Source organism: Emys orbicularis, chromosome 15 (assembly GCF_028017835.1).
Source record: "Emys orbicularis isolate rEmyOrb1 chromosome 15, rEmyOrb1.hap1, whole genome shotgun sequence".
In the NCBI taxonomy this organism is placed as follows: domain Eukaryota; kingdom Metazoa; phylum Chordata; order Testudines; family Emydidae; genus Emys; species Emys orbicularis.
This window is the reverse complement of record NC_088697.1, coordinates 20,739,888-20,760,357: the sequence shown is the minus strand read 5'-3', so window position 1 is coordinate 20,760,357 and position 20,470 is coordinate 20,739,888. Positions and strand designations below refer to the sequence as shown.

At 46.8% G+C, this 20,470-nt stretch overlaps 1 protein-coding gene across 2 annotated transcripts in view; it reads right to left on the bottom strand.

The window, feature by feature from the left end:
• The window catches only part of FLI1 (Fli-1 proto-oncogene, ETS transcription factor), a 117,117-nt gene that overhangs the window by 16,938 nt on the left and 79,709 nt on the right, over positions 1 to 20,470 (bottom strand). For both annotated transcript variants that reach the window (XM_065416911.1, XM_065416912.1), the window contains one exon: positions 12,861 to 12,929. In XM_065416911.1, coding sequence (XP_065272983.1) covers positions 12,861 to 12,929 — 69 coding nt within the window. The remainder of the gene's footprint in view (positions 1 to 12,860; positions 12,930 to 20,470) is intronic.

The following is a 20,470-nucleotide window of genomic DNA, read 5'->3' as shown; positions in this document are numbered from 1 at the left end:
GGTTGAGTTCAGGATCCTGACAAAAGGAAGAAAGGAGAGCAGAATACTGACCCTGGACTTCAGAAAAGCAGACTTTGACTCCCTCAGGGAACTGATGGGCACGATGCCCTAGGAGGCTAATATGAGGGAGAAAGGAGTTCAGGAGAGCTGGCTGTATTTAAAGAAGTTTTATTGAGGGCACAGGAACAAATCATCCCGATGTGCAGAAAGAATAGCAAATATGGAAGGCGACCAGCTTGGCTTAACAGAGAAATCTTCAGTGAGCTTAAACACAAAAAGGAAGCTTACAAGAAGTGTAAACTTGAACTGATGACTAGGGAGGAGTATAAAAATATTGCTCAAGCATGCAGAGGTGTAATCAGGAAGGCCAAAGCACAATTTGGAGTTACAGCTAGCAAGGGATGTGAAAGGTAACAAGAAGGGTTTCTACAGGTATGTTAGCAACAAGAAGAAGGTCAGGGAAAGTGTGGGATCCTTACTGAATGGGGGAGGCAACCTAGTGACAGACGATGTGGAAAAAGTACTTGATGCTTTTTTTGCCTCGGTTTTCACAGACAAGGTCAGCTCCCAGACTGCTGCACTGGGCAGCACAATATGGGGAGGAGGTGAGCAGCCCTCAGTGGTGAAAGAACAGGTTAAGGACTATTTAGAAAAGCTGGAGATACACAAGTCCCTGGGTCCTGATCTAATGCATCTGAGGGTGCTGAAGCTGATGTGATTGCAGAGCCATTGGCCATTATCTTTGAAAACTCATGGTAATCGGGGGAGGTCCCAGATGATTGAAAAAGGCAAATATAGTGCCCATCATTTAAAAAGGGAAGAAGGAGAATCCGGGGAACTACCGACCAGTCAACCTCACCTCAGTCCGTGGGAAAATCATGGAGCAGGTCCTCAAGGAATCCATTTTGAAGCATTTGGAAGAGAGGAAGGTGATCAGGAACAGTCAACATGAATTCACCAAGGGCAAGTCATGCCTGACCAACCTGATTGCCTTCTATGATGAAATAACTGGCTCTGTGGATATGGGGAAAGCGGTGGACGTGATATATCTTGACTTTAGCAAAGCTTTTGATACGGTCTCCCACAGTATCCTTGCCAGAAAGTTAAAGAAGTATGGATTGGATGAATGGACTAGAAGGTGGATAGAAAGCTGGCTAGATCGTCAGGCTCAAAGGGTAGTGATCAATGGCTCGATGTCTAGTTGGCAGCTGGTATTATGTGGAGTGCCCAAGGGGTCGGTCCTGGGGCCGGTTTTGTTCAACATCTTAATTAATGATCTGGATGATGGGATGGATTGCACCCTCAGCAAGTTCACAGATGACACTAAGCTGGGGGGAGAGGTAGATATGCTGGAGGGTAGGGATAGGGTCCAGAGTGACCTAGACAAATTGGAAGATTGGGCCAAAAGAAACCTGATGAGGTTCAACAAGAACAAGTGCAGAATCCTGGATTTAGGACAGAAGAATCCCATGCACTGCTACTGGCTAAGTGGCAGTTCTGCAGAAAAGGACCTGGGGATTACAGTGGATGAGAAGCTGGATATGAGTCAACAGTGTGCCCTTGCTGCCAAGAAGGCTAACGGCATATTGGGCTGCATTAGTAGGAGCATTGCCAGCAGATCGAGGTAAGTGATTATTCCCCTCTATTCAGCACTGGTGAGGCCACATCTGGAGTATTACATCCAGTTTTGGGCCTCCCACTATAGAAAGGATGTGGACAAATTGGAAAGAGTCCAGCGGAGGGCAACAAAAATGATTAGGGGGCTGGGGCACATGACTTATGAGGAGAGGCTGTGGGAACTGGTCTTATTTAGTCTGCAGAAGAGAAGAGTGAGGGAGGATTTGATAGCAGCCTTCAACTACCTGAAGGGGGAATCCAAAGAGGATGGAGCTCGGCTGTTCTCAGTAGTGGCAGATGACAGAACAAGAAGCAATGGTCTCAAGTTGCAGTGGGGAAGGTCTAGGTTAGATATTAGGAAAAACTATTTCACTAGGAGGGTGGTGAAGCACTGGAATGGGTTACCTAGGGAGGTGGTGGAATCTCCATCCTTAGAGGTTTTTAAGGCTCAGTTTGACAAAGCCCTGGCTGGGATGATTTAGTTGGGATTGGTTCTGCTTTGAGCAGGGGGTTGGACTAGATGACCTCCTGAGGTCTCTTCCAACCCTAATCTTCTATGATTCTATGAGTGGGTGAGGCTAGCAGGGACGTATATATGGATCTGCAGGTAAGAGCCAGCATTCTGTCGGTGGTGACCCAGACCAAAACTTTGGGTGTTCACAATCTGGATCCTAATCCAGATCTAGTTCTGGATTCGAACATTGTAGCTGAAGCCTATTTCCAGTTTCTGGAACCAGCCAGAACCAGGAAGCAGGAGGTGCCTGGAATGAAAACACAGTTCAACACCTTCAGCAAGGTTCTGTTCAGGTTCTGGCAATGAGCAAATGCTTGGGGGGCAGTTCTGATTTCTTCTGAAGTGGGTCACTCCTTTGTATTCCTCTCTGATCTCCTCCTTTGCAGAAGCTGATTCTGCTGGAGGTGACATGTAACTAAAACCTCTCTCAGCTAGAAAACCTTGAGCCTGGGTTTCGCTCTCTTCTTCAGAGCAATGGCCCTGCCTGCAGGAATCAAAATTGCTCTGTGGTTTTTGGGGGCCATAGGCGACAGCCCCCATTGTGAGAGCTTGCCTAGAAAAACATCCCAGAGCCTTAGAGCAGTGGAACTTCTTGATTCCTGTCTGGATTCGCCGCCACCCTACACACAGCTTATGATGACACATTACAAAGAAAAGGAGCAAGCACCGAGAAATGTTTTGCTTGTTGCTTGGACCTCGGCCAAAGAACCCCCACTGCACAGAGCAGACTGGAAGCCAAAATATCTATCAAGACAATCTCTCCCAAACTCAGGTTTGTAAGAAAAACTGCCTTTGTAAGTTTGTATGTACACACAAGACATATAGACGTGTGTGTGCACACAAACACACCCACACTCACACACCCATATACACATCTAGCACAGTCACACAGACCAGCACTCACGCGCACACACTCGTACAGGGGTAGGCACAGACACACACAGTAGTAAACAGACACACTCCCCCAAACATACACGGTCACAAATGCAAAGAAATACACAGAGAAACAGAGACACCCACAAATATTTATTCCGCAAAGACATGCACAAACACCTCCACAGAGAAAGCAGACAGACACTCACATAAGAGAAAAGGAAGGAGGACACACACACACACACACACACACACACACACACACACTGCTGCTGCTGTTTTTACAGTATTTGCCCATTCGCCTCATTATCAAGAAACAAATTTACTCTTGTCTTGGGAAACAGCCTGAGTGATTCCAAGAGCTTTTGGGGGGAGTGACCACATCCCAGCAAATGTGTAACCCACACACACATGTGCGATAACATAGCACACAGCGCACCCAAGGCAAAAAAAATAATAGCTCTTTTTGCTGGGAGAAAAGGAAGGATAATGGTTACTTAGAAAGTGCTCCAGACAAGCTGTCAGGTTGAATTCAGAGAACTGGAGTCTAGCTCTGGGACAGCGCTGGCTCAGAGCGATCCCCTGTGAGTTGGGTTTCCTGCCTGCTACGGTTTACAGACAACGATTCTTTGTTTCAAGTATTTTTGGTGAAAAAACACACGGCTGCCTCCGAAGAGGGTCAGGGAGAAAGGAGACAAAACACTAACTCTGGAATTTCAAAGGAAAACAATTTTTAAAAAAAGAAAAGAAACCAAGAGAGCTAGCTACCGTCTCTCCTGGAATCCTAAATCCCCATTTGGCCACAGAATCATCATCATAATAAGCACGCGCACACACACACACACACACACACACACACACGCAAACAACAACAACAACCCCAAAACAAAATCCAACCACCAACCCTCCGCTTTTCCTGTGCAATGGAACTAAAAATGGATTAGGAGTATTTCATCAGCAGGAGAACAAACAGCATCAACAAAAATCGTCACACTCAGAGACAATTAAAAGGGCGCAGAGCTATCACTGCATATTCTCTGACATGGATAAAAGTTGAAGTGGTCCAAAAACCTTCCACACAAACAAGGAGTGTTACCAACATAAAAAAAAGAAAAAAAAGAAAAAAAAAGACCCTCTGGTCGCTTGAGCTGGCTAATATTTTTCACATGAAAACTTTTTCTTAGTCAAAAAATGGCTTTGTTTATGAACACAAAAATTAGCAGAGAATTTTCAGGGTTTTTTTTAATTTAGCAATTTTTTTATGAAAACTGAAAATAAAAAAGCTATTTTTCCAGTGTCCCATTTTTTTCTTTTATTCCTCTCCACCCTGCTTTCTGGCTGCAAAACTGAAAAAAAAAGAAAAAAACCTGAAATTTTGAAAAACTTCACACCAAAAATGCTCAGTTAATGAAGTCCCTACATTTTTCGAAATCAAGTTTTTTTAGAAAATTGAAAAATGAAAATGTTTTCAAAATGTCTGTACATTTCGGGGATTTTGAGTCTCCCGATTTCCGTCAAGCCCTAGCTCTTACCTGATGGAATGAAATGGCCTTTTGCTGCACATGTGCAACCAGGCCTACCTCATAACCCCGTCCATGCAACCATGAACGCCATGCAATCAAACCATGCTCACACAAACGCACAACCCTACTCTGCATACACACACAAAGATGTACATAACTCAAGCAGACACACATTAGCCCTAATTTTCTAGGCTGGGTGCCTAAAGCTTGGTTCCTAAATCCATATTCAGGCACCTGACTAGAAGGTATTTAGGGCTCCTTTGAAATTCCAGTTCATGTCTTATCTGCTTTCCCTCTAACCTTCTTCAGTGGCAGCTGGATGATAAGATTGCACACGGTGCAAAAAATAATAGCTCTTTTTGCTGGGAGAAAAGGAAGGGTAATGGTTACTTGGATGGATGGATTTAGGAGCCTTACTTTAGGCACCCAGATTTGCAAATGTTGGCCATCATTAGGACTCTATTATATTGCAGTAGGTTGGGGAGAAGCGTGGAAGGAAGGGAGAATGAAGCTGGCATGAGGCAGACAGTGAGGGAGAAGGGGAAAGACCTCCAGATTTTGAAAACACACACACAATACGCGTCACAATCCGCCACACCCTGCAAACACACAAACAGGCCCCTTCCACCCAAACCTTCACATCCACAGCTCTCTACAAGCAAACCAACGCATAACTGTTGATGGAGGAGTGGGCACAGTTTAAAGGTTCTGGTGATATGCAGTGGGGTTCAGGGTAGGACATATAAACCCTGGCAGAAATCTGGGGGGTACGTGCCCCCCCACGTCCCCCCATGCATCACCTCTGTACTCCACAAACACCCACCCTACTTCTTACGAGCAAATCTTAACACACATGTGCACCAGCACGCACGAGACACACACTACTCACGCGCACACACACAGAATCTCGCACGTCCACACAAAGTGCTTCTGCACGTTTGGTAAGAAAGGGCTCAATCCTGCCAGGGGCTGAGCACTCTGTCCCACTGCAGCACTGTTCTTAGGCTCCCCCGTATATTTAAGCACAGTCCCATTGGCCTCGGGAGGAATATGTATATGCTTAAAATTAAGCACCCATTTAAAGTGCTTTGCTGGATCAGGGCCAGATGTTGGGCACTTTGCAGGGCTAAACCCTTAGGGATTAAATCATACTTATATATGCATAAGCTTTGCATTTCCCTGCAGACCCCTATTTGAATGGTACAGTATTGTAAGGTGTGAGTTTCTGAGCTACCAAGTCGTTTCGAGTCTCCATGGATTAATGCGCGCCCAGATTCTTCTCGTGTCTCAGATATCTACACGATCCTACCCAGCACTCCACACAGCCAAGTCATGGAAAAAGAAACAGACTTTCCCTCCACTGAAAAGCACTAGATGGGCCCAAACCATTCCATTTAGCAAGGAGAGTAACCTCATTTCATTTACCAGAAAACTGTTCTGCAGCCAAAAAAGCCTGATGATTCTCATTAGAGCAATTTCTTTCTCAAAGGCAGCTGAAGACAATTTGTACCGATGATGCTAAATACTGCACATCTGAGAGTTTACGAGGTTCAGGAGCAAAGAAACTCAACGTTCAGAGTCCTTTAGACCCTAAGGGTATGTCTACGCAGCAGCTGGGCAGACAGACACGTGTTAACTCTGCTTGAGCTAGTGAGCTATAAATAGCAGTGGCTGAGGCTAGCCGCACAAGTGTGTACCCAGGGGGTTAGGCAGGTTTGTACTCAGGTGGCTAGCCTGGGTCGTTGCCCATGCCACTGTGGCCACACTGTTATTTTTAGCATGCTAGCCTGAGCAGAGCTAGCAGTGTCTGTCTACCCGCAGCTGCGTGCAAGCATAGCCTAAATAATCAGAGTAGAAAATGAATACGCCATGAGCACCTGCCTTCCACGTTTGCAGTACAGTACAAAGTTGAGCGATGTGAAACTCCGATTCTGAAAGGCACTTATGCATGTACTTAACTTTAAGCATGTGCTTAAACAGATGCTTAAGTGTTTTCTAGGAGAGGGATCTAAGGCAGAGGACACCTGCAACCAGTCCATTTCGCCTGATGGAAAATTGACTATTTTTGTTTGCTAGTTAATGACTAAAGCCCTTCTTCAAAGGGTTTGCTTTAGTGATAGGTAGCCCTTAAAAAGGATGCCCAGACCGTCAATAGGGCAATGGTCCCAGACACGTGATACAAGGATTGAATATATTTTGTATTATATTGTGTAAGAATATGCATCAGATATGTGTTTTGCATTTGACCTTGAATAAATAGATCCTTTGCATTATCCATGTGCGTTCCTAGAGAGCACACAAAGAAATATATAGTGGGGTTGACCAGAGAAGCTAACGGTCTTTTCTGTCTCTGACTCTTCTATGATGCTATGACAGACACAGAAGCAGTGTGGTCCAGTGAAGCAAGTAATGGGCTGGGACACAGGTAATCTTGGTTCCATACCAAGCTCTCTGCACCACCCTGTTGTGTGTGTGTTGCTTCATCTCTCTCTGTACTTCTGTTTCCCCTTCTAGCTACCGCCCTTTGTCTGTCTTGTCTATTGGGGTCTCTTATTATGTGTCTGAACTGCACCTAGCACAATGGGGCCCTGATATTAGGTGGGGGTCTCTAGGCACTATGGAATACAAACAGCTATAATAATGATTGAAAGAAAGGAAGCAAGGACAGACAGACAAAGGGGAGGCAGATGTGTCCACTGATTGCTCATTCGACAACATGAGGATGTTACCCAATGAAAACCAACGCAGCCTTCAGGATTTATCATTCCATCCTAGCTTTTGAACAAATAAATACATTCTTAATTTAATAATCACAAAGAAAAGCCCACAACTGGACCCTGGTTCAGATTTCGTAAAAACAAGATTTACAAAGAACTAAGGCCAGTCAAAATTCTTCTCTGATGATGATTATTTATTACTTAAATTCAGTAGGAACAAAGCCAAATAATCATTCCCCTGCAAGGTCTCTATCCAAATCATTGCGGCCTTGTGCTGCAAAGTGAAAGTGACTAGAAGAAACTGACTAAGTCTGTTTCATTTTCAAAGAGAAGAGAAAGACAGAAAATAAATGAACAGCTTAAATGGTAGAGCATAAATTAGATTTTAAATCAATTCTTTCATGTTTAATCATTTGAGATGTTAAACAGAGAAGGAAAAATACATTTTCATGAAAAAAAATGGATCATTTTTAACCTGAGCATTTCGCAGCCAAAGGAAGTGCCAACTTGAAATCTAGTATACCGGTATTTTAAAAAGTGAGCTAAAAGGAAGCAAGAAAGGCCTTGTATTTGAGAACCAGCCTGAGGCATAGGCAACTTGGGCTCAATTCTGATCTCTGCCAAAGATTTCTTGTGTGACCTTGGGCCAATTACTTAACCTCTTGGTGCCTCTGGTCCCCATCTGTAAAATGCAGACATCATAATTCCCAGAGTCTTGACTTCTCTGTTTAGATTGCAAACTCTTTGGGACTGCGACTGTTTCATATTATGAGACAGCACAGCACCAATGCAATGGGGCCCAAAGCTCAGCTGAGGCCTCTTGGTACAGCTGTAGTACAGTAATAAAAGTAGTGTCAGGTACTAACACTGCTAATATCTATGGCTTTGCTGCCACATTTCCCTACTAAACAAGAATGTTTTTATCTTCCTTGGTACTCGCTGAAAGAGCCACACAAATAACAGGGGAAACGGACTATGGTGAAACTGACAATACTAGAAGCTCCGTCAAATGCACTCAAGGAACAAACTGGGGGTGGGGAAAATGGAAACCCCCACCCTTCATTTTTCCCTCTAATCTCCTTCCTTTTCTGTGATCTTAAGTGTGACTTGCAATGATAGTAGGCAAAAAAAGAAGTCAGCGAGAAGTGTGATTTTTACACGGAGGGTCTCCCTTTAACAAACACGCCCGAATCCCCGCTCTCTTGCTTTTATTTTTAGCAACACCACCTGGCCTCAGACAGAAAGAGCACCGCCCTGGATGTGTGTGTGTCTGTTTGTGTTTATGGGGGGATAGTGGGCAAGTGGGTGCTTATGTGTTTTCTTATTCAAACAGGACCTAGCCACGCTTTTATTATTTTTAAATAGATGACTATTAGAGTAGAAAGAGAGTGGGAGAAAGGCCTGGTTGGCTTTGTCTCTGTAATGTGCCATGTTTTATCAACTGACAACTGGCTCATACAGAGACAGCAAAGAGGAGGGGGCACCAGGGAATAGGCAGCTCAAGTGGATGGCTATATTTGGGACAAAAGCAGCACCTGTAACCAGCAACATTAATCCATCTCTCTCTGAAACTAGGGACCAGGGCAGATGTTTGAGGTTAAATGCATGGTGGTGCACTCGGAAAGAGGCCTGTGCTGAAGTGCTGGCTCAGAGAGCGTATCTAGTCAAATGGAGCATCTTCAGACATCACACGCAGCCGCTCTTTAAATTTGTGATCTTGGGCCACGTCCGCCTGATGAGCTAGGGGTGTGATTCCCCTGCTTGCGTACACGTGTGCTAGCTCTCAGCGAGTTCGTGCAAGTATAAATAGCCATGTAGCTACGGTAGCATGGGTAGCGGCACACCCCTAGTGGGCAGGTCGGAGGACTGGAAGTCAGGACACCGTTACTAGCACTTACAGTAGGAGAAAAGGAGACAGGACTCCTGGGTTCTATTTCTGGGCCCTGGGAAGAAGTGTCACATGGTTACCAAGTATGGGACAGGGAGCTAGGATTCCTGGGTTCTGCTTCCAGTTCAGACAGTAGCTCACTGTGAGACCTTGAGAAAGTCACTTGACCTCTCTGTGCCTCAGTTCCTCCATGTGGATATGGGTAATTTACATAATTAAATATGGATTTCCAATACCAGTGGTGTCACCTCTTGTGAGTTGTCCAATATTTGTTTATTTTTATTCAAGCCCCAGCTCTTGGAGTCAAGTGACACAATGAGAATCTCTGCTTTCATTTTTTTTTAAAAAACCTACGTTTCTAGCCCTTAGAGTTGCAGAGAGCAGCTTGAAAACACGATTAGGTTGTATCCTAAAGGCTCAAAAACTAGACGGCAAATAAAAAGAACCCAAAATATATTATTTGTTAACGCTCATGGTTTTTAAGCCCCATCTCAAGATTTTTGCATGCTTAGGCTTGGCAATACTACAATAGTCTGCAGCATGGTCTAGCAGCATGGGTACTAGCTAGAGAAGTAGGATGGACCAGTAATCAGGCCATTTGATTGGGATAGAGGAAACCCTCCGTGCTTGGTCCTGTCTCCTACTATGCCCAGGAGCAAATCTATTAGCCTGAGCTTCCCCTCTATACCATGGAGATAACAGCACTGCCCTAGGTCACAGGGACATGAAGCTATAAATACATTGAAGACAGAGAGGTATGTGGATACTGCAGTAATAGGGGACAGATAAGTACCTTACAAAGAAGGGCACTTGCCCTGGATTCTAATCCTGTCCTGCTGTGTGAGCTTGGACTTTCCCCCTTTCTCCTGTCTATTTTAATCGTAAGCTCCTTGAGGCAGGGACTATATGTCTGTACAGCACCTAGCACAATGCGGCCCCAAACCTGGCTGGGGCCTCGACAAGCTACCATAGCACAAATAATTAATAACGTGACTACCCTGAGTCCTCCAGTCTCCCCCAGACGCTCTTTTGTCCAAACATGTCTATTTTCACACTGCAAACATTTTTCAGTCTTTGAAAATTTTACTTCTTGAGATGCAATGTGGACGTTTCCGGGCCTGAAATGTAAATCCTCTCCAAACTCTTATCGCCTGGATTCTCCGGTTTCTAATTGGTGAGGTGGATTTTTCCCCCCTCTTTTTCTTTTCTGCATCAATGCATCCACAGAAGAGGGCTTGTAAATAACAGAGTCCCATGCTGTGAGCACCCCCTTCTGGTTCATTGGCTATCCTGCATGCCAGGCTCATGTCTACAAATACAAATGGCTTCTGATAGGATGGGAAGTACAACACTGTTAAACCAAAAAATTCCTTTGGCTTCGCTGAAAACTGTGCCTCTGTGTGTGTGAGCACAGGCTGAAATCTTTAAAGGACAAACATTACTTGCATGTTTCAAAGAGGGCCCTACATACAATGCAGAGAAATCAGACTGTTAAGGAAAGAAATGATAAGCAGATTCCAACCCTTTGGTTAAATACCAAGATTTAACTAATACCTGGTCACTTGCATGGAAGATATACAGTCAGATCTGAATTTTCAGAAGGTCTCAGCACCCACAATTGGGGCCAGGTTTTCAGAAAAGCTCAACTCCCATTTAGGCATTTAAATGAGAGCCCAAAGAGGGTCGGGTTTCAAACTTTCCTGTGCTGGGAATACCCTGTTTCTTCATGTGAAGGGAAGGAGTCCAGGTAGGGTGATCAGATGTCCTGATTTTATAGGGACAGTCCTGATTTTTGGGTCTTTTTCTTGTATAGATTCCTATTACCCCCCCACCTCGTCCCAATTTTTCACATTTGCTGTCTGGTCACCCTAAGTCCAGGAGTCATATGATGGGAGCATGTGACTGAGACCCAGGCTGACTGGGGAATATAAGGGCAGCGTGAGATCAGTTGGTAAGACAATCTCTTTAGCTTCAGGCAGAGAAGTGCCAATGGGCAGTGAGGAAGGCTGTGTGGGGAGCAAGGTTGCTGGAGAAAAGCCTGAGCTGGGACAAGGCTTAGAACATGGCACCTGGGGTTGTGAGCCAGCTAGAAAGCTGGGTGGAAGATTTTGTGTATCCTATTGAAATTAAGGTTAATAAACCAGGCCCCACACTTGACATGTGAAAGCCTATGTGAAGTTATTTGGGAACCCAAGAAGGAGAAACCAAGGCAAAGGATGGATGTGATGCTAGGCTGGCTAAGTCCCAACTACAGTATGCAACTGAAATACTGCAGAGGGAATTCATGCGTCAGACTCGAGGCCTATCTAGCCCAGTATCCCGCTAGTAGCCAAGATCGGCTGCTTCAGAGAAAGGTGCAAACAAGTTTCTTCCTGACCCCAGAATTGGCGTTTGATCAGGGTTCATGTGAAAAACACTGTGATCATAGGTGCTTAGGATTCTGGTTCTAGGGCTTATTGCAACACAGCACCTTGAGCATCACACTGGGACCAGAGTTCAGCTCACCAGAGGTCCCAGTGTGATGCTCAAGGTGCTGTGTTGCAATAAGCCCTAGAACCAGAGTGAGAACTACTGACCTAATGCCTGCAACATGCAAAAAGCAAGGTTTAAAACCTGTTCATGCAAAGAACAGTGACTGTGTAATCAGTTCATTGACTCACTAACAAACACATGTGAAAATGACAATCACGCAGTCTTATGCAATGGTGCTGGCTGGCGAAGCGGTGGTTTGCATTTCAGCATGGGTGTGTCTGCAAACTGGGATGTTACCAGCAATCTGTGTGCATGGAAACTCATCTTTTCTTGCAATGGGCATAAAACAGTGGACTCTGTTTTTAACACAATCAGAAATATTCCAGGAACAGAGGAAGACAGATTATTTATTAGCTCAAACCATGGGATTCTTCTGAAGCCAAACTCGCCGTTCTTGGTGCATGCTCCAGGGTTTTGAAACATGTTGTGCTTGTTTTTGTGTAGGTGGAGGGGGTTAGGCCTGTAAACGCTGGGTGAAGCTGGGATTTAGATTGAGTGTTTTCTAGGGGAAATAGAATGGCATAATGTAGGATGTGGGAGCTGTATGAGGGATTGTGAGTTGGGGGGTGGGTGTCACACCTCTGTGGAGTGGATTTACAGCAAAATGTGTAGCTTACACTGAACCACTGCAGAATAGAGAGTAGAATAACGCAAAGTCCCACTAAGCCATGCTGGGGGAAAAGCAGCTGGTAAGTTTCCCCTACAGCTATAGCGAACTCAACACAGGATCCGGGATCAGAACTGCAAACGCAGCTGCCCCCTGCTGCAGGCTTCCCGTAGGTCTAGACGGTTATTCAACCAGCAGCAATCTCCCCCGGGTGGCTGCATGCCTCCATAGAGGGTTAACATGCAGCCACTGGGGGAGGCTGTGTGGCAATATATCTCTTGAGGGGGCATCTTGGGACATCTGTGAGTCATGGAGGATGAAAGCCTGAACCGTCTAACTGTAAGGAGGCAAACCTCGGTGCCCTGGAAGGATTCATAGGGGAATCTGGGCCCAGAGCCTCTCAGTCCCTATGCAGGGAAATGCACATAAGCAACCAGTTTGTTTAGATCCTCTCTGCTCTGAGCTGAATCCCTTTTGGGATTTAAAAGAGGGAGAGGAGGGAAGAGATGGTGAGCTGGAGAAAGAGGAAGAGGAAGAGTGTGGGAGAGAGAGAAAAGAAAGGGGGCGGGAGAGAAAAAAGCAGACTGACCTTCTTTGGCTGCGAGTCGTGAGGAGGGCTCTGTGTGGGTTGGAGTGTTGTAGACCAGCAATGAGCTACCTGGAAGGCAAACAAAGGGGATTACAGTGATGTGAATTCAGTGTATTTTCGGGAGGGCAGAGGAGAGCCAAGGGGTGGGAGGGATGGGAAGATGTCATCACCCGGAACTAGGGGCCAGATTTTCCAAGAGCTCAGTATGTTGGTTGCACGTGGGGCGCTGAGCTCTCCTGAACCCCTGGCTGGAAACGTCACAGTAGGGGCTGCTGCATGCTGAACTTGGCTGAGGATCTGACCCGTTAGTGAGGTGTCTCAATGGGAGGTGAGTTCTCTGGGAAATCTGGCCCGGGCTGTGGGCATTGAGCCTTGAAAATCTGGCCCTGAACGCTTGTGCAAAATCTATTCCTAAGAAAGTGCCTGAATCACCATCCACAGCGAATGGTCTGGTCCCTTATCAGCTCTGGTTTGGGACTGTATCTAGTGGGTGGAGCAGGAGGCTGCTAGGCAGGGCTTCCTAACGCTGGGGTATGTCTACACTGTGGACTTTGCTGTAGGTCTGTCGGCATGACCCCTTCGTGTAGACAGAGGGGGTAGGGTTCCATGGGTGTAAGAATCCCACCTCCCCGAGCGACAGGCGTGACAGACAGAAGCATTCTTCCCTCCACATAGCTCTGGCTTCCCGGGGGGTGGTTTTTTTACAGTCCTGAGCAACGTGGCTATGTTGACTTGACCTGAAGTGTAGACCAAGCCCTAACATGTGACCTGGGATAAGTCGCCCCCCTCTGTAAATTAGAGAGAGTGTCTAGGGATGGCTCAGTAGCAGCATCTCTCTGGTGTTGCTGTTACCGGACCTGGCTGGAGCCGGCAGGCAACAATAATGGGTGGAAAAGTGAATGGGCAGTTTGGTAACCTCACTAACGGGTCAGGATTTCAGTCCCTTCCGTCTCAGCTGAAGGTTCAGCCACTTCTTTATTTATCTGGACTGTTCCACCCATCCCTGCTTCGCACTTCCTACAGCACCTGCTATGCCTGGATCTCTAAGTATTTCGCATGCATCAGTCAGTTAACCCTCTCAGTGCCGCTGTGCACGGCAGCGGTATTCTAGGCATTCTGCGGATGGCAAAACGAAGGCATGGAGAGTCTAAGCCCTGGTCTACACTGGGGCGGGGGGGGCGGGGGGATCGATCTAAGTTACGCAACTTCAGCTACGTGAATAACGTACCTGAAGTCAACGTACTTAGATCGACTTACCATGGTGTCTTCACCGCGGTGAGTCAACTGCTGCTGCTCCCCCGTCAACTCCGCCTGCGCCTCTCGCCGAGCTGGAGTACAGGAGTTGACGGGAGAGCGCTCGGGGGTCGATTTATCGCGTCTAGACTAGATGCGATAAATCAATCCCCGCTGGATCGATTGCTACCCGCCGATCCGGTGGGTAGTGAAGACATACCCTAAGTGATCTGCCCAAGGTCACAAAGCAAGTCAGTGTCAGGTGGTGTCCTGAATGCCTGTTCCGTGTCCTGCTCTTGACTCCCACTTCCCTCCAGCAGAAACATGAAAAACACAGCCCTGAAACTGATGCCCCTGCAAATGTCACATTGGCTTACTGTGCGGGAGGTGGTGTTGCAAAATACTGGGGTTCTAGCCCCAGCTTTGCCAGAGGCATGCAGGATGAGCTTGGCTAAGTCACTTTGCTTCATTGCTCTATGCCTCAGTTTCCTCATCCACCGCTTAAAAAGTGCTATCTAAGAGTTAGGTATTATTAGAGATGTGGTTGTACAGCTCTTAGGCCAACAGCGCCTCTAGAAGCTACTATAGTCATAAAGGAGGGGGAGGGAGCTCTTATTTTATCCAAACCAGATTGTCCCCATCTCTGGCTGTGAAACATTTCTTGTTTCACACATCGAGACTGGAGATGGACATGAGCTGTGAAGGTGGGGTCTGAACGTTTCCAGGCTGCACATCCAGATTTTTGGATCGGCAGCTACAACCATCAGGTCTGGGTCCCAGTGTTCCAAGGGGTTTGGATCTGGGTTTTTGGTGCAGATCCCAGTTTTTTTGCTCAGTCCCTTCTCTAAGCAAATGTATTTGAGATAGAAGTGCATTAAGTACCATGGTAAAGAACACGGCACAGAGGGAAGGATTTATGCTTTAAGTCGGCTACATGTGGGGCTCCCCGGTGGGGACTGGCCCTCTTTCCCATCCAGTGCTTCATTTGTAATGAAAGAGGTGCCGAAACTCAAGCAATTTTTTTACATTCATACTGATGTGGCAAGCCCAGAGGTACCAGGGCTATGAACAGCCACACCTAGAGGTGCCGGCGCTCAGCCCTGGCTAGTCCTGGCACAAATTAAGCACTGATCCCATCCCCCGTGCACTCCTATGGACGCAGTGGGAGTGCTTGAAGGCAGGCATGTAATATACATTTCACGGTCGTCTTGTTACAGGTATTTACCCTGCATGTGCTTCTGGGGTGACTTTTCAATGCAACTCTCTGAAGGAGCCTCCACTCAGGAGGGTATGCGTGTGGGGGGGGGGCACATTCTTAATGGGACTGGGACCTCTCTCACTGAGGGCTGATGACGTGACCTAGTGCAGGGAGCAATCCTGCCCTGCTGTGGATGGACCAGCTGTGCCCACGGCGACCCTCTCCACTGCTCATGAATGATTTGAACCCCCTTATTTGTATTTAGAACGTGGCTGTACCTGGAGTGTGGCAAACACTCTGGCAGGGGTCTGGGATCGGTGTGCACCTCTCTAGCACTGACTGAGCAGGGTCTAAATACTGAGCCCTGCACAAGCAGCATCTACCTCCCTCCTACTCACACCAGCCAGACCCAGGGCCGGTGCAACCCATTAGGTGACCTAGGCAGTCACCTAGGGCGCTAACATTTGGGGGGCGGCAACCGCGGCGGCCGGATCTTCGGCCGTCCTGGTCGTCGTCGGTATTTTGGGGGCGGGACCTTCCGCCGTCTAGGGCGTCAAAAAAGCTGGCGGCGCTCCTGGCCAGACCCTTGCCAGCATTACCCCCTGGCATTTGTCATGAGTCTTGCCTTCCTGCTAGGTAGGATGTAGGCTCCAAACACCAGCAGCACCAGCGACGCTGGCCCAGATGAGCACTGCATTCCCGGCACCTCAAACACAAACCAAACTATAGCCTTGTGCAAGCCAGCGTCTGAATACAGTGTGGAGGTGTTGAAAGGCAGCCTTGGGGTAGCTGTAAAACGGAGTCCCCTCCATCCTGAGCTGATGCTTGATGCTACCGGATGAAGCATAGCACAGTGGAACTTTTAAAGAGTGGTGGATGGACAATTTGGCAAGTTGGGACAAGTGGGGGAAAGGGGAAGGAAGCAGCTTGGTACAGGGCATCTCCTATATGGTGTCCAGATGCCACAATGGAGGGTGTAGTATATATACCAAGAGAAATTAGACCGATGTCCTCTTGCTACTGTTGAAGGCATGCAATTGCTTTGGCCACTTTGTTCATATTCATATGAGTTGGTTTGTGGTTCAAGTATTTGTTTCATAACACTCAGGAGGGACCGGCCCGACATCTCCACCCCTCTTTCATTTGCAGGCTTATTTAAACTAGATCCTGACTGCAAAACACCACACGGCTTGCCTCAGCCAGACGGGGAAGTGCTGGCCGATTCAGAAACACAGCTTTCTATGACTAAACAGGCTGCAAATGCCTGGTCGAGCAGACTGGCGGAGCAGAGGAGGTGGGCGGGGAGGGAATAGAACTGAGTGAGCTTGTAAGAACAACCTACAGTTACTTGATGCTCAAAAATGCAGGGTGAACTGCTGGAAGGGAAGGAACCTCCTTCAGTTTAATTGCTGAAAGTTCTCACCTTTGCCCAACGGTCTGAGGTTTCTGGTGGGAATGCCACAGAAAAGGAAATGTGGTTCCTATTAGGGGTTTAAATGAAGGAGGAAGAAAGAGAGAGCAAGCCAGTGACACAGAGACCTGGACAGAGAGAGGCAGATGGAGAGAGAAAGGGCCAGCCCCCGCAGCCCTGACTTCATTCATCCTTGAGCAAAACTCACACTGTGACTGAGAGCTCCATTTTCACCCTTGTCAGCACCTACCCAAGTCAACGGGAGTTTGGGCAGAATTGCTACTGTGTAAAGACATCAGAGTTTGCCCCCAAGACAGAGCCTTAGCAATGAAGGCGTAGGGTATTACAGCGGTTGTCCTCAAATGCTCCGTCATGCAGGAGGAACTGCATAGCGTTTGGTGTGTGTGGGAGGGGTGGGTTTACAGCTGTATTCTTTTAATAAGAGGAGATGGAGAGAGTGTGAGACAGAGAGATTTTTATCCACAAATCCATCCCTGCTTAAAGGGCAGGAGCAGCCTGGCTCAAACACGGGTGAACCTGAAATGCCTTTGCATCCCCCCCACCCAAGAGTGGGTTGTACCCATTCCCCTAATGATGCAACCCCCTGATTTTACGAATGTTCTGGGTGTCTCCAGATCGCTCGGGAGGATCGGGGTTCTACTGTCTTTGGAGCCGGAGTTTTGTTTGGCCTCAATATGGGGTCAAAACCACAAACTTCTCCTCTGCTACTACCCCTAAATACAGTCTGATTGTTGTTGTTTTTTCCAACCTCTTTTCTTTTGCACACACCACACATGACCTGCCCCCAGTGACTGCAGAAGGAAAGGATGGGAGGCGACTGTTCATTTGAAGTTCATCCCAAACATATCACAAAGACATCCAAATCTTGCTTCCCACAGCTGGCTGGCTGAGTATTGAGGCTTCACCAGGCAGACTGTGTTTGAGAAAGATACCAGCACAGTGGTCAGTCCAGGCTGGAGACTGAAGGGGGGAGAATGGGGAGTGGGAAAGGGTTGGGGATGGTGATAGGTTTGGCCTAAACTTTATCTTTCCAGTCAAGAGGCTGCAAGGCAAGCTTAAGGAAAGAGTATCTCTACGGGGGAACGAATGGCGTATGCCCTGGGAAAAGCAGTGAAAGTTTGGGTAGGCTCAGACAAATAGGAAAAGATGAGCCAGTTCCGTCATAATAACTGGAGATGGGCCTGCGCTGCAAAACTGGGAACTGGGTATGTTAGTTCCTAGAGATCTGGGGGTGTTTGGATACAAGGGTTTGGTTCCGTCCATTTTAGGATCCAAACTCTCCCCAAGTTTGGGGGTGTTGGGATCTGGGTTAGTTCAGGCCAGCTTGTCTTAAAAGTTGATTGGAACCTTCATGCCAGGCCCAAACGGAGCCTTCGTTGAAGTCTGATGAACGTTACCGATTGATTTTTCCTTCTTTTTTTTGCTCCCCTTGGTGCTTTCTGGTTCGGTCCAGGACTGGGAGCAGCAGTGCCAACATACCATGCTGCATCAAGCCAGAGGGGAACAGGAACCAATGGAAACCTTGCCAGGAAGCTTATGACAAAGGGCTCAGCCCATTTCTGCCAAAGACGTTCAGAGATTTCGGATTAGCTTTGACTGCCTCTCTGAACAGAACACCTAAACCTTGGGGTCCCCCGTCACTACAAACACTGTAGATGAGACAGATTGGACAAAACTCGCCTGTTGGACTTGGCTTAGGAGCAGTGGCTTGTTTCTGCCGGGATCACTGGCGGGTTGGGGAGGCGGTGGGGGGGGGGGAAGAGGGAGATAACTATGAAACTCTGTAGAGAGGCAGGATGGTCCAGTGGTTAGGGCACAACCTAGGCCTGGGTTCAATTTCCTGCTTCACCAAAGACTTCCTGTGTGACCTTGGGCAAGTCACTTAGTTTCTCTGTGCCTCAGTGTCCTATCTGTAAAATGGGGATAATAGAACTGCCCTGCCTCACAAGAGTGTTCTGAGGATAAATGCAGTAAAGATTTGAGGGGTCAGATACTACGGTGATGGGAGCCATGTAAATGTGATAGATAGATAACCCCCTTCACCCACAAATGGGGGATATATTTTAGCCTATAGACTTCCAACTCCTTAGGAGTCTCCTGTACTTTGTTGCCACCATGTATCCTCTGCCCTCCCCCCCAGTAATGCAGCTGGATGTCTTCGAAACAAACAAGGCCACAAAAGGAAAATAAAAGACCATCTCCCCATGGCACTGAGCTCAGAGGCTCGGCACTAAACATCCGCTGGAAATCAGTCTGGAAAAACAATAAACTCCCTTCGAAGGCGTTACTCCACCAGGGAGTTACCCAGCAATCCAGAAACCAGACTGTCATTAGGCAGACAGAGGAACAGCTGCGTGGAAAGGAATTCTCTTCAGAAGGCTGCCTGACCTACGCTCACACAGGAGCTTGCTTTAAGGTCAATGCTTGCATGGCTTTGGCAGAGCAGCCCAACTAAGGCTAAAGAAGCCAATGGGTCTGAACTGGGTAAAATGTATGAGTGCAAAAGCCAGAGAGGGGCTGGAGTCTTGAGGCTAGAGTCTGCTCTCAGTTATACCTGTGTAAATCTGGAGTTACTGACTACTCTGTCTCCAATGGAGTCACTCAGCTTTGCACTGGTTTAATTGGGATGAGCTCATCTAGTCTATTCTTCTGCTGGGACATTATATTTTATGATTGTTATTCATTTATATTATGGTTAGCGCCTTAAAGGCTGCAGCAGAGGTCATGGCCCCATTGTGGTAGGCACTGTAAAAACACCTAATGAGAGACAGACAACGTGACTGCCATTTAAATAGACAAGACAGACCAAAGGAGGCAGAAAGTCTTATCTCCATTTTACAGTTGGGGAAACTGAGGCCCAGAGCGATGAAGTGATTTGCCCAATGCTAAATGGGAAATTTAGTCGTAGAGGTAGGAATTGACCATTTGGTTTTGTCCCCAACTGGAATGAAAACAAATATTTTTTAAATTGCCTTTGAAGCAGGATTTCCTAAAAACGTCAGTCTCAAAAAATGTTTGTTTTGGAATTCCGAAATGTTGTCTGGAATTTTAGTGTATGTGGGTTTTCTCCCCCCCCGTTTATATTATTTTCACTCTCGTGTAGCATGCCTGTAATAGGAGGGCATCACATGGTTCAGTCCATTACAGAAATAGGTGCTAACTGTGCAGCTCAGAGATGGATCCAACTCTTCCCTAGTTTGGGGTGTTCGGGTCTGGGGGTTTCATAATACACAGCACTACGGCTATCATGTCATAATAGAATAGTTAGTATAGCCTATTCTTTTTATTTTATTTTCAAAATCATTAAGGGCAGCTGCTTCTTAGTACTGACTGAAGCAGCTTCTCTTGATAAAAGTGTCTTCTGTTTGGGTTGTAATGAGACAGCAAGACACTTTGACAGAATGTCAAAGACACGGTTCTGCAATCTAATACCTGTCCCATCCTTGCTGCATAGTGGCTCTTTGGGTCTACGGAGATTGCATATATATATATATATATGTAAAGGGCACACACAAATGTAAGGGTGTGTGTGTGCACACACATCTATCTATCTATCTATCTATCTATCTATCTATCTATCTATCTATCTATCTATCGCCTGCAATCTTCTTAGACCCAAAGAGCCGCTATGTACCAAGGATGGGACAAGTATATTTATTATAAAGTTAATTTCATGCCATCGCAAGGTGCCAGGCTGCTATCTCTGGGGAATGGAATCTTCTATTTATCCACAGAGCAGGTGGCAGT